General features: G+C 31.3%; 1 protein-coding gene across 2 annotated transcripts; it reads right to left on the bottom strand.

Annotated features, from left to right (window-relative positions):
* Nucleotides 1–7,574: 7,574 nt before the first annotated feature.
* On the bottom strand, nucleotides 7,575–12,301 carry LOC133824585 (pentatricopeptide repeat-containing protein At4g13650). 2 transcript variants are annotated; one of them, XR_009888541.1, is made up of 3 exons: nucleotides 11,797–12,301; nucleotides 8,511–11,706; nucleotides 7,575–8,236 (listed from the first exon to the last, which is right to left on the bottom strand). XR_009888541.1 is itself a non-coding variant. In XM_062257514.1 (2 exons), exons 1-2 carry the CDS (start codon nucleotides 11,953–11,955, stop codon nucleotides 8,605–8,607), a joined length of 3,261 nt encoding a protein of 1,086 aa, XP_062113498.1. In that variant the 5' UTR covers nucleotides 11,956–12,301; the 3' UTR covers nucleotides 7,575–8,604. The 2 variants fall into 2 exon arrangements, 1 of the variants encoding a protein (XP_062113498.1); XM_062257514.1 differs by having other exon boundaries at nucleotides 7,575–11,706.
* Nucleotides 12,302–15,301: the final 3,000 nt, after the last annotated feature.

The raw sequence follows: 15,301 nt of genomic DNA, 5'->3' as shown, positions 1-15,301 counted from the left end.
TAATTTTGTTTTATTTTCTAAAATTAATAATAAAAACAAAGATTTTAAAAAAAATGAATAAAATATTTAATGGCTATGGAGGTAGTTAAGTCGCGTGACGGCAGTAGCCACAAACGGGTCTCCCTACAATATCGCTTGTGTGCTTCTCCTTCTTCCTCTTCTTCTTTTCTCTTCTCTATTTCAAATTTTCTTTACTTTTTTTTTAAATAAAATAAAATAAATAAATATGTATTTTTTTTAAATAGTTTAGTAGAAAACAAATATACACAATGGATATTAATGAAAAATCCAAATTAAGTTATATAGATTGTAGTTGTACATATTATGAGTATTCAAAAGAATTGTCAAGCTATTAAAATCATCTCAATATTTTATATTTTAATTATATAGTTACTTATATTTTGAGTTGAAAATTTGACCATGTTGTTTAATTAGAGTGATTATGATGTTGGTTAATAGTTATTAGGAAGAGCTTGTATTTTATTTGGAGTTTTAAGTTTATTTTGGTATGATTTTTAAATTTTGTATAAATTGTAAGAGAAAAAAAGAAACAAAATTAATGACATTAGTTTCATGTGAGTCTAGTCTTTAATGTTTTAAAAAATGGCCTCACGTCAAATATATATTTTTTTAGGCTTATTAGAATTTTTTCCCTCGAATTATTACCACTACGTGCCCCCTGAATTTTTTGGCTTGTTAAAAATTTTCCTTGAACTATTCACGTTACTGAAATGTGGGACTTCCATCCAATTTTGGTAACATAATGGTGATATGGCGACACTAGAGTGCTGATGTGGATTGCCACGTGTATAATTTAAAAAATAGATAAGATTTTACCCCCCAAACTTTTACCGTTACCAAATTATGCCCCTCGAATTCTAAAATTTAAAATTTAAACAATATTTTGAATATTAAGAAGAAAATATAAAAAACATTAAACTAAAAATTCATTTAAATTAAACTAAATCATACAAAATAAAAACTTAAGTCGACATAGGCGACACCAAAACTGAATATCGTCAGGGACCCACATGAGCTCAGTTTGAGCTCATTCTAACGCATGCCTAACACCCAAGCTAATTTTTTGTCACCATCGATTTTTTTTTAATTTTAATGGTTTTTTTTCTTTTTTAATATTCAAAAGATTGTTTAATTTTAAATTTTTAAAATTCAGGGGGGACAATTTGGTAATAGTAAAAGTTCTGGGGCAAAAATCATATTTATTCTTTATATTATAAACGAGGCATTGACATGACAATACCAAATCGACCATCAAACTGCAACATCACCATTTTGTTAGCGAAATTGGACGGAAGTCCTACTTTTTAGTAATGTGAATAATTCAGGGGAAATTTTTAACAAGTGTAAAAATTCAGGGGGAACGATTTGGATTGATAATAGTTCGGGGGGAAAAATTCCTAATAAACCTATTTTTTATATGTATTTTTTGTTCTTGTATTTTGTTTAATTATTTATTTGGACTCTGTATTTTGATAAATTGTTTTTTATATTGGGGAAATTGTGATCCGAACTTGGGACCTCATCGGAGAAATGTAATATCATTAGACTATGTCTATGATAGCTGTAACAATCTATAAAAATAGTTCTAAATCCTTAATAGATATTAATAATGAAGAAAAAAAACTAATAACTTTATAATATAAAATGATGTTAGAGGTCAAAGAAAAAGCAACTAATATTTAAAATAATAATAAAAAAAAAGACTACAGGAGATAACTCAACATTTAAGAAAGAAAATACAATAAATTAAGAGCAGCAATGTAGATGAAGGAATAAAATAAAAAACTTTATCTTTTTTTCTATTGTTATAAAAATACGACATTACAAATTGTTTCCAAAAAAAATGCAACTATTTTATTTTCTTAATGATGTATGGTGTTGTAAGATTACTGATACCAATTTGGTTTACAAAACTTATGAACACATGAAAAAAAAAATAGAATAATATAAGTACCACTATTGTTATTTATCATTTTATAAAGGGATATTAGCGGCAAGCGTGTTCAAGTTATTCAAAATGTTACATTTAAGTACTTAAATTATTTTTTTAACGACGAAAGTACTCAAATTTAACTTTTCTTGTACCGTTAGTACATGCTGTTACCATCTAACGGGAAAATTAACGGCGGGTACTAACAATGCAAGTAAAAGTTGAACTTTGATACTTTTGCAGTAAAGAAAAATAAACTTAGGTACTTAAGTACAAATTCAGATAACTTAAGTACTTTTACTGCAAATATCATTTTTTTAGTAACTTTTATTGTAAACTTATAAATTCATTATCTCAAATAGAATAACAAACCACTGAAATCAAAATAATGATCTCCATTTTTTAAAAGATATGATAAAAATAAATTTTTCATTTTGATTGTATTTAATTACTATTTTAGGGTAAAAATCAATATGTCAAAATTTTAACTTTGTTTTAAAAAATTGGTACAAATGAATCAATTTTTATCAATTTTTTAGGATAAATAAAATTAAAATTTCACTTTGTTCTAAATTAAAAAAAACATGGATATCTTTATTTTGATTTTAGTGTTTGTTATTCTATTTGAGATTATGAATTTATATGGTTATAATAAAAGTTAATGAAAAAAAAGATATTTGCAATGAAAGAACCTAAGTTATTTGGATTTGCACTTAAGTACCCAAATTTATTTATTTGTTTTGCAGCAAAAGTACACAAGTTTAACTTTTACTTACACTATTAGTACTCACCGTTAACTTTGTCGTTAGATGGTAACGGTGGGTACTAACGGTGCAAATAAAAGTTAAAGTTTTATTAATGTGAATAATTGGACAGAAGTCCCATGTTGACGCGAATCTTCACCAACAGGTAATTAAGAATATAAGAGGAAGGGATTAGTGCTTAACAATGAACCGAAATAGAGGAATGGTCTTTTAAATGGACTGGTGACACAATTACGTTTTTTAGGTGGTTCAAATGTTAAAATCCTTCTACTCCACCAGCCAATATTATTGTTATATGCTTGGTATTCTTTTACAGGGTATTTCCTTATACAATAGAATCCAACCCTTGCAACTCCCAGGGTCTCCATATTTATAGGAGAGGGCACCTGGGAGTTGGTAAGGAATGTCATCCCGTGACCTTCTTACCTATCATGTCACTTCTGTGACATTCATGATTAATTCCTAAAACCTGACACATGAAGTGTGGTCTAATCAATAGGTAAGGGGGATAATGGGCCGCACGGCCCAACCCAATCGTGGGTGCCTGAATACGCACGTTCATGCTGCGTGTCCGAGAAGTCAGGGATATATCAGACACGTGATGTCTGATATATGCACGTTTACCTTGCGTGGTTGACTTTATAAAAGGTCATAGCTCCAACTCCAGCTCGTACCACGAGCTGGATGCCTCCTCGACCTGTGGCCTTCACAGTCTTGACTCGGTCCTTAAGTAATCTTTGCAAACCTTTGGATACCCCGAGCTAACGAGGTAAGATCTGACGACAACAGCTCCGGTCATGGGGGATCCACGTGGCTAATATAATTTAGGTCGTATCTCAGCTCGCTAATAGCCCGTTGGAAAATCAGGGCGTACATCCCACTTTTTAGTAACGTGAATAATTCAGGGGGAACGATTTGGTTGGTAATAATTCGAGGGGAAAAATTCCTAATAAGCCTATTTTTTATATGTATTTTTTGTTCTTGTGTTTTGTTTAATTACTTGTTTTAACTCTGTATTTTGATAAATTATTTTTTATATTGGAGGAATTGTAATTCGAACTTATGACCTCATCTTTCTAAATCCTTAATAGATATTAATAATAAAGAAAAAAACTAATAAATTTATAATATAAAATGATGTTGGAAGTCAACGAAAAAGCAACTAATATTTAAAACAATAATAAAAAAGGACTACAGGAGAAAACTCAACATTTAAGAAAGAAAATACAATAAATTAAGAGCAGCAATGTAGATGAAGGAATAAAATAAAAAACTTTATCTTTTTTTTTATTTTTATAAAAGGCAAATTTTTTAGTCCCTCTCATGACTTAGTCCCATAGGTGGGGCATATTAAATTTTCCAAGTGTCATGATATGTGCTAGTTTGTTGTATTTATTTTTATAGTGTTTTACCTATAGAATCGGTAATATAAACCGATTGTGAATAGTTGTATTGATGTGGGTGTTAAAGGTAAGGGCAATGAGGTAATTGTACGTCCAGAAAAGTGTACAGTTGAGGAGAATATGGTCATCTTGGTATTAATTTGTAACTTATTTACAATATTGGTAAAGTATCATTTTATCACATGTAAGTAATTTTGAAGTGGTAAGTAATAATGTTATGGCAGAAAGTAAAAAAATGTGAACTATTCAGTTTAGTTTTTTTTTTTTTTTTTTTTGTGAATTGTGTTAGTAAAAGCTTAAAATATGTTTTAATGGTTGGATGAATAAATTAGCACTAATTAGGTACCTTAGTGTTGTATAGTTAATTTTGTATCAATTTTGGCCATTATGGTGTTAGGTACCTAAGAGTTTCACTTTCCATAAGTATTTTTTTAATGAATTTTTTTGTAACAAAATTAGAGTAGATTGTAAGAGTACCAACATATTAAAACTACTAAATGTAATGTAACTAAGACTAGGGCATGATGCATGATAACTTTAATAGCTTTCATCTTTTTTCTCTTATTTAAAAATTTACATAATTCTCTTGCAATCACGTTGGTATATTCTCACAAATAAAATGATTCTTACAAATTAAACAACAACACTGTACAATTTGCACTTAACTTTCTAACAAAAAAACTTGAATGAAACCAAAAATTATCACAATGACTTTCATCAAACGGGGCTTGTACATAACAATTGTTAATAAATGCTATCATTTACTCAAACCACATTTAATTATGAAAACTAGTCATGGTCATATATAAATAATCATTAATTTCCTAGGAGTTATCAATGGGTATATGTGTATTTTAACACATCATCAACTAAACACCACAATCTCACCATGGATCCAATGGCTGAAAATAGATGAAGGAATAAGTCCTTCAAATCCAAATGATGGACTAAAGAATTGCCTTTTATAAAAATACGACTTTACAAATTGTTTCCCCAAAAAATGCAATTTTTTTATTTTCTTAATGATGTATGGTGTTGTAAGATTACTGATACCAATTTGGTTTACAAAATTTACGAACACATGAAAAAAAAAGATTAAATTAATATAAGTACCAGTATTCTTATTTATCATTTTATAAAGGGTATTAGCGGCAAACGAGTTCAAGTTATTCAAAATGTTACATTTAAGTACCTAAATTATTTTTTTAACGACAAAAGTATTAAAATTTGACTTTTCTTGCACCGTTAGTACCTGCCGTTACCATCTAACGGCTGGTACTAACAATACAAGTAAAAGTTGAACTTTTGTACTTTTGCCGTAAAGAAAAATAAACTTAGGTACTTAAGTACAAATTCAGATAACTTAGGTATTTTCACTGCAAATATCATTTTTTTAGTAACTTTTATTATAAACTTATAAATTCATTATCTCAAATAGAATAACAAACCACCGAAATCAAAATAATGATCTCCATTTTTTAAAAGATATGATAAAAATAAAATTTTCATTTTGATTGTATTTAATTACTATTTTAGGGTAAAAATCAATATGTCAAAATTTTAACTTTGTTTTAAAAAATTGGTACAAATGAATCAATTTTTATCAATTTTTTAGGATAAATAAAATTAAAATTTCACTTTGTTCTAAATTAAAAAAACATGGATATCTTTCTTTTGATTTTAGTGTTTGTTATTCTATTTGAGATTATGAATTTATATGTTTATAATAAAAGTTAATGAAAAAAATGATATTTGCAGTGAAAGAACCTAAATTGTTTGGATTTGCACTTAAGTACCCAAATTTATTTATTTGTTTTGCAGCAAAAGTACCCAAGTTCAACTTTTACTTACACTGTCAGTACTTACCGTTAACTTTTTCGTTAAATGACAACGGTGGGTACTAACGGTGCAATTAAAAGTTGAACTTACGTATTTTTGCTATCAAAAAAATAATTTGGGTACTTTAAGTGTAACATTTTGAATAAATTAAGTGATTTCATCGCAAATATACTGATTGAAAAATAATCTAAAGGACAAAGAAAAAATGTGAGAAAATAAATTTTTTTGAAATAGATACAAAGTTAAATGATATTTTTAATTAAGAAATATAAATATATATATATATATAATGTAATAGTGTGGATAAACATAAGAAGATGGTGAAAATGAGTGTGAAGACGACGTCGTAGTGGAGCCCAAATTCCTGTGCTGACAAGAACGGTTGCAAGTCCCACAACAATGTCAAGTACAAAGAGTGCATCATCAAACCACGCAACTTCCACAACCACATCAACCATGGTCGTGGCCGCTTTATTTTTTCCGCGGCGAAGATACTAATAAATTTCTCTTTCATACTTCTTTTGTGTAACTCTTTGATCAAGCTAAAAGACACTCTTTTTTATAGGGTTGCTCGAGATTCAAACTAATACAATTACAAAAAATTGGATATATAATTATAATTGGATTGAATTAGATTTGAAAAGTTTGATGTTAATTGGAATGAATTGGTTGTTGGATGACACTATGAAAATCCAATTAATAACCCATCTAGTCCAACTTTAATTAAAATATATATATTATATTAAATATAAATATATTTATTTATGTTATTTTATATTGGTTATCATTTAGTAAATGTAATTATTGTTGTTGTTTTGATACTATGTTAGTACTTTGAAAATATTATTGTTGTTATTTTCATGCTATATTAGTACTTTAGTTATTAGTTTAAGACTTATTAGTTTTAAATTTTAATAGTTGTGGTGTAAGCTTATTTCACTTGTTAATCTTTTTAATATTAAAATTTAACTTGAGATAAACAAAACATAACTAAAAAAAATTATTCAATCCAATTACAATATTTTGAAGCCAAAGACAAAAATGTTGGATCGTGTCGGATCGAATGAGCACCACTACTCCTTCGTACTCTCACTTTTAAGCTTTTGACATATGTAAATATCAGTAAGGAAATGCACTATTATAATTTTTTTGTTAATTAATCTTCAATCCAAAACTTCAACAAAAATAAAAATGGAAAGAAAGATAAAAAAGCAGAAGCAGTAGCTAGAGGTACCACATTCACAAGGACCTGCTAAACTTTTGATGTTCTTGAGTTCATCCAAATTTCTTGAACTGAGTATGCTTTGGGTTGTGAATGAGAAGATAGCAAGCTGAACTATATTTCCTTATCTATTGGGTTACAAAATTGTGAACAAAGAAGAATAGGTGAAATCACCATTGTTCTTGAAGATTTTCACCAAGGAAATTTTCTGAGTTTGCCAGAAGATGCTACTTCATAGTTTTGGCATCATCTATGGTGGCCATTTCTGTTGACCCCAGATGGCCTTCTCAGAAAAGAAAAATCGGATCATGTCGATCCTGATACTGATCAAACGACATACTTTAAACAGATTTTCCCTTGCTTTTCAGAGAAAAGTAAAAGAACACAGTTCAGCATACCTGAAGCAAGCTTGTCTTGTATAATTACTCATGAAATAAAGCAGGGGTGTCTTGGAGAAGCTTTCGCCATTACAAACCGAAATACCTCAAATAAATACAGGAGAAGTCTTCACTACAGATATCTTGATAGCTGAATAGGGTAAAATTTGCAACTGAACACAGAAGGAGATCAGATGGAGAAACGTTCATGTCATTAAGGAGAGATCAGATAGAGAAGCTTTCGCCATTACAAATCGAAATAACTCTAATAAATACAGGAGAAGTCTTCACTACAGATATCCTGATAGCTGAATAGGTTAAAATTTGCAACTGAACACAGAAGGAGATCAGATAGAGAAACGTTACATGTCATTAAGGAGAGATCAGATAGAGAAGCTTTCGCCATTACAAACCGAAATACCTCTAATAAATACAGGAGAAGTCTTCACTACAGATATCCTGATAGCTGAATAGGTTAAAATTTGCAACTGAACACAGAAGGAGATCGGATAGAGAAACTTTACATGACATTAAGGAGAAAGAAAAAATATTGGATTTAGCTTTTCCCACCTTAGAAAGAGGCACAGGTCCATGTGATTTCCAAGTCACTTTCAAAGACCAGCCTTGACATTCCTTCAATTTGGTAGCACCAATTTTTAGTGTTGATATGGTGTGCTGAACTTGAAGATTACACAATGAGCTGAATTATTACAACCTTCCAAAGGCTAGTGTTAATGGAGGACATGCAGAATTATTTATGAAACTAGCTAACCGAAACTGAGAAAAACATGCAGAGTGGTAATTGACACCTTTTGATTCAAAGTACAAATGAAATGCATAAAAATTTGAGGGGAAAACACTTCTTGAATATAATTACTGATAGAAATTAGATAGGTGTTATATATGTGTATGAATAGCAAAATACAATAATAGTAAAGCAGTTTGAGTACTTACAAGTCTTTTCTTTAATAAAAATTGAGCAGAGAGCATCCAATTAGAGTACATCTCTAAGCCCCCATATTTCTATTCTCCTATTTCTGAAATCAACTTACCAGTAATCTCTACATGAACAGAAACCACCTTCAAAATGGTGAAAACGATATGCATCCCTTACTATGATAGCTCGATTTGAGAATCTCGATACATACTTAATCCAGTTATGGCAATCATTACAAACACGGAGATTCTTAATCACGTGTATAGGACGGTTATTAGTAGAGCTAAGGAGTCCAAAAGATATTGCCAGTTTCTCACTATGAATATATGTTGTTGGGTCCCTCTGCTCTTGTTCTACCTCATTTAAAAGGTAATAGCAGTCCTGTACATAACCAAATTCAGCAGCACGCTCATTCAAATGTGCTAAGAAGTCATATATCTTATCTGCAAGTGGATGGAGTCGGTCACCGACAAAGAATGCATGAAATGAGTTGTTAATCTCAATCCAACTACGGCCAGGCTCTTTCTTCACACCCTTTTCTCTCATCAATTTCCTTGTCTGATCCCTAAAATCCCATTTCTTTGCCATTGCATATAGATTTGATAGGAGAACATAAGTAGCTGAATCCTCGGGTTCCAACTCTAGAAGATGATGGGCAGCATACTCTCCAATTTCTGCATTTTTGTGAACTGTACAAGAACTTAATAGGGTCCTCCACACTATTGCATCTGGTTTTATAGGCATCCTCTCTATGAATTCTTTTGCTTCACTCAAACGACCAGCTCGACTAAAAAGATCCACAACACACACATAATGCTCAGCATTAGGAATTAAACCATACTCTCTGCTCATGGAATCAAAGTAGCCAAGTCCCTCATTGACCAAACCTACATGACTACAAGCTGACAAAACCCCAACAAAGGTGACATGGTTTGGAGTCAGACCAAGTTGTTTCATCTGCTCAAAAAGATTTAGTGCTTCAATACCAAGTCCATGTTGAGAATAGCCAGTAATCATCGCATTCCATGAAACTTCATTCTTTTCTTGCATTTCAGAAAATTCTCTCTGAGCATCATCAATTCTTCCACACTTTGCATGTAACGTAATTAGAACATTAGAAACCTCGGTTTCTGAACTGTATCCTGTTTTAATGATCATTGCGTGAAATTGGGTTCCTTGTTTTATATTTGCCAAATTAGCTGCCGCACTCACTGTAGAACCAAATGTGAACAAGTTAGCCTTAACTCCAGCTCTATTCATTTCAGAAAATACCTGCAGTGCTTCCTCACAGTAGCCGCTCTGTGCAAAGCCTGAGATTAATGCATTCCAGGATACATTATCTTTACTATCATTTTTCTCAAATGCCAAGTAAGCTTCCTCTATGCCACCACATCTTGCATAAAGACTTACAAGCGCGTTTTGGATTGAAATATCGTTTGAATAGCCAGAAATACAAGACTGAGCATGGATTTGTTTTCCCTGAGCCAGTGACTTAATACCAGCGCTTGCAGTGATTGCACTCGCAAAACCTATGTTGTCAGGTTTGATCCCTCGATTTTCCATTTCTACAAACAATTTAAGAGCTTCAGCAAACATATCATGCTGTGTATACCCTGCAATCATAGCAGTCCATGAGACAACATCCTCCTCCTTAAGTCTTCTTAGAATATCCAGGGCAGTATCTAGCTTTCCAATTTTAGCATACATGTCAATAAGTACGCTACAAGCATAGACATTGAGCTGAAATCCAGTTTTTATTACTTGAGTATGAATTTGCTCTCCTAGATCAAGTTGCCCAACAGCAGTACAAGTTCTCAGAATACTTGGATAAGTGAATTCATTGGGAATAATACCTTCTATCAGCATCTGCCTATAAATTTCAAATGATTGACTTAGATCATCTAACTGTCCATAGGCAACTAGCATCACATTCCATAGTACCACATTTTCTGTCTCTGTTGTAATGAAAAAATCATAAGCAGTTTGCAAATCAGAACATTTAACATATAGATCTAACAGAGAACCTTCAATGATAATATCTGAAGACATTCCTGCTTTTATAGCATATGAATGGAGTTGTTTTCCTTTATCGAGTGCTCCAACAGAAGCACAGGCACTTAAAAGGCTTGCCACTGTGACACAATCTGGTTTTAAACGGTCATGTTGCATTTTCTCATACAGTTTTAAAGCTCTATCACCAAAACCAGACTGAGCTAGACCCGAGATAAGGGAGTTATATGAAACTCCATCTCTGTTCTGCATTGCGCTAAAGACTTTTTCTGAAGATATCAAGTTTCCCAAGCGGGCATATAGTGTTACAAGAGCATTGCACACATATCTTTCCGAAGAAAATCCTCCCTTGAAAACAAGACCATGAATTTGCTCTCCCATGTCAAACAACTCTACTTTGGTACAGGCACTTAGAACACTCGAAAAAACATATGGGGTAGGAGAGATTCCTGATGTGTGCATTTCGCAGAAAAGCATAACAGCTTCTTCTTCACGTCCATTCTGAGATAAACCTGAAATAATTGCAACCCAAGAAACACTATCCCTCAAAAGCAATTTATCAAAGACCTTTCTAGCAGAATCTACATATCCCCTTTTGGAATATAAATCGATCAAGAGATTGCATACCAATGGAGCAGTATCAAATCCATGACAAATAATTCTCGCATGAATTTGTTCAACATAATGGAAACCAACATCACCAAAGCCACAGGCCTTTAAAATCCCAGCAAACGTGGCTTCATTGGGATCAACATTATTCATTACCATTTTATGATACATAACCAATACTTGAGAAGTCAATTTCTTTGCCAGTAAAGCTTGAATTATCTTATTCCAGGAAGATAAGCTTCTAATAGACATTTCATCAAGAACTTTCACTGCCCCTTCCAAATTGGCACAAGAAATATAAGTTTCCATAAGCCTATCACACATGACAAGTTCCTCATTAAAACCCAACTTTAAAATTCTGCAATGAAGCTTCCTAGCATCTACCAAAGACCCAGAATTTAGACACCCCTCTAAAAGCCATAGATAAGTTTGAGAATTAGCACGAATACCACGTTCTTCCATCAACCGCAGGAAATCAACTCCCATTGAGTTGGAACCTTCACTTCCGTTAAGAGGGATTTCATCATCCACATGGGAAGTTGCAGCACAACTAAAACCAGCTGAATTTAACTTGATCACGTAGCCAGTAAAAGACTGCAAAATTATCAAAAGGGAAAGAAAAAGCTGTTTTAAGGAATGAAAAAAAAAAAGGGTAATAAATGAAAAATGTTAACTATTTAATACCTTGTGATGGTTGCAAGAAGAGAAGACCCTCAATGAAGACTGGAGCTTGAATTTACATGTGAGGGAATGGCACAAGCCGCGAAGAAGAGAGACTGAAAGTGGGGAGTGAAGGTGTTGAATGGACTCACACACCGTCAATGACTTGACAAGGAGAGTCATTTGTCAACTGGGTTAGCATAATATACTATGAAACTTCATCAGGACTATTTGGTGAGTGCATATGAATATCTAAAAGTCTTCATTATTAAAATTATCAATGTACAGGAAATGAATGACTTTATTCCTGGGCCAGAAAGTGATGTTAACAACGTGCATCTTCCCGAGACTAGGACTCGAACTCTCAGAGGCATTTTAACGAACAGTTGATGTCATGCCGTGATTAAATGGAGAACCGAGTCATCTTAAAGAAGAGAAAAACAAAGGAAATTAGGATTTTATTCAGTGAAGTTGGTTGGTTGGTTGGGTTTTTGAGAGTTAAGTGAAGTGTGAAGCAGATAGCGTATAACTGGAAGAGCAGACGTTGGGGAAGAAAAGACATCCAAAGAAAGCTCATTATTTCGTATTTATTTATATTAGAATACTAGTGAAAACAATATTATTTTTTCTCATGCTTGTTGCTCCTTGACAAAATAACAAAACTAATTAAGAAATCAATGATTAAAAAAAAAAAAATTTTGAATTTTTGCACATACAAAAGTTAATAATATAATAAATAAATAATTCATAATTAATAATTTATTTTTCTTGGTTTAAAAATTAAATTGATTGTGTTACTTATTGAATTTAAGTTTTTTTTATTATTATCGTTATTATGTATTTTTTCACTACTCTTGTTCTCTGACATAAATTTGGTTGTAAATTAATATTTTTCTAAATATTTACAACTTCACAAATAGTTTATTAATTTAAAAGAAATAAAAAATATCATTCTTTTATTAAAAAAAATAATGACTATATTACAAATCAATAAATTATAGATAAATAGTTATTTTTAAAAACTCAAATTAGGTGTAAAGGAAGACTTAAACGAAGAGATTCAATAGAAAATAAAACTAACATACTTATTATATTAAGTAGTTTCTTTTAAAAAAAAAAAAAAAAAACTAAGTATATACATTGGAGAAACTTCATAATAATATATTGGAAATGAAACACCAAGTAAAATATCAAAAGAAAACTAACACACTTATCACATCAAGTAGTTTGTTTTCAAAAAAGATAACTATGTACATTGGGAAACTTCATAAGAGCATCTCCAATGGAGTGTCTAAAATCTAGTGCAATGCTATATTTAACATATCTTATAAAAAGTATAACTTCAATGATGTTCCCAAAAGTGTGCCAAATTTGATACATGCTAAAAATTGTCTCAAATTTGGCACAAAATATAAGATGAGTCAAATTTGGCACATCAATAAATGTTATTTTTTTATTTACCATATTGCCATTAATTATTTTAATTGACAATTAATAGTCAATCATATATTAGTTCTTTTTATTTATTTTAATAGAAAATTTATTAGAGTACATAATTTGGATAGGGAAATTTGACTTTTAATGCATATAAAGGGATTGTATTTAAAAAAAATACCCTATTACCTATATGAGTCTCATTTTGGTCCTACTATTTACCTTAGTACCCAAAATACCCCTGCCATTTGTTCCGACTCTCTCTCTTCTCTCTCGGTCTCTCTATATTCACTCTCACTCTCAGTCCCGAACAAAAAAAACTCTCAAAACCTACATTTGAATCCGTCGCAACCCAACGAAATTGGAGAAGAGAAGGTCTTCGGAACTAGTACTTGAACATCGGACCGGAAGCACCCAAAGGCAACCAAAAAAACTCTAAAGTAGGCAAAACAACTCCCAAGTACGCGAAGGTGAGGGTTTTCTTTTTAATTTGCAATGTCTGGTTTTTTGTTGATGTTTTGTTCATAGGATAGATCGGGGCGGGGTATTTGAGAAATCTGGGTTTTTTTTCAAAAAATTTGACCCACCTCGATAATACGTGTTAGGTCTTTTTTTGAATGTGCCTCCAATTGACCTCGATAGGTCTCGATAGGACTCGATGCTATTAGATATTTCAGTTTTAGGGTGCCTCGATAAAATGAGACATAAACCATGATTTAGCATCTGCCTCGATAGGACTCGATAAGCCTCGATATACCTTGATGATATTAAACATATGGCTGATTTAGCCCCTACCTCGATAGACCTCGATAGGCCTCGATGATGATAGACACATGGCTGATTCTAGCATCTGCCTCGATAGGCCTCGATAGAATAAGACTTATGGTTGTTTTAGCACTAACCTCGATAAGCATCGATAGGTCCCGATAGAATTAGATATATTATGATTTTGCATTGCCTCAATAGACCTCGATGAAAAAAAATGTATAATAAACTCATATGATTTCTTATTTTATTTATTATTATTTTTATATGTATATATACATATATATATAAGATTATAAAATAGTACACATTTATATATATGGATGTATTATTATTGTTATTATATTATTTTTATACATACATTCAAATATGAGGTGATGAGAATGACTTTTACTAATTGTGGTAATGATGATGATGATGTCTGGGTTATGTCATTATACATATGTATGTTTTGGATTATTGTTGGAGATGTATATAATAATAATTGGTTAACACTGTAAAAATAATTTTAGATTTTTTAGTAATGTGGGGGTAACCAGTTACCACTATCAATTTTAACTGCCATGGAAAGTACTAAAGTGAATTGTAACTGGTTATTGACAGATTTGGAAGAAGAAAAAACAAATCAGAATATAATCATTAAAGAAGAAGGTAACCAGTTATTAAAATAACTGATTGATAACTAGTTACTAAGCCAAACCTAGAAAAAAATAAAAAATTAATCTGAGAAGTAGAAGAAGAAGAAGGTGGTAACTAGTTACTTAGCCAAATCTTTAAAACAAAACAACAACTACATCTGAAAAACAAAATTAGATATGAAAATAACAAAGAAGAAGATCGAAGAAGGTAACTGGTTACTTATGTAGTTTTATAAAAAAAAACCATATTTAAAAATAACACATAAAGAATGAGATTAAATAAGGCATCTGGTTACAACTAGGTCCACAAAAAAACTCAGATCTGAAAACAATACAAAATTGTGACAGTAACTGGTTACTTATGTAGTTTTATAAAGAAAACTAGAATTGCAAAACAAATTTAGGTTTAAAAACTCAAATCTGAAAACAAAATAGAATTGTGACAGTAACTGGTCACTTAGACAGATTTGGAAAAAAAAAAACAGATCTGAAATAACAAAGAAGACGCAGAAGAACATAAAGAAGAAGAAGAAGAAGAATAACATGAAATCAAAGAAGTTAAATCGGAGATGGTGTCGACGGTGATCGGAGGTACGTCGTCCATTTGCTGGTATGAGAGAACTCTCATTATTGTGAGAGAAAATAGTTGGCTGCCATTGTTGTGAGAGAAAATAGAGAGAGTGATTGAAATA

This window comes from Humulus lupulus, chromosome 3 (assembly GCF_963169125.1).
Source record: "Humulus lupulus chromosome 3, drHumLupu1.1, whole genome shotgun sequence".
NCBI lineage: Eukaryota > Viridiplantae > Streptophyta > Magnoliopsida > Rosales > Cannabaceae > Humulus > Humulus lupulus.
This window is presented reverse-complemented; position numbering and strand designations above follow the sequence as displayed.

Excerpts from the sequence above, each read along its gene's own strand:
- LOC133824585 (XM_062257514.1), bottom strand. The coding sequence starts at position 11,955 with ATGACTCTCCTTGTCAAGTCATTGACGGTGTGTGAGTCCATTCAACAC. Across the intron at positions 11,707-11,796 it reads CTTCTTGCAACCATCACAAG|TCTTTTACTGGCTACGTGAT; the intron begins GTATTAAATAGT and ends ATAATTTTGCAG.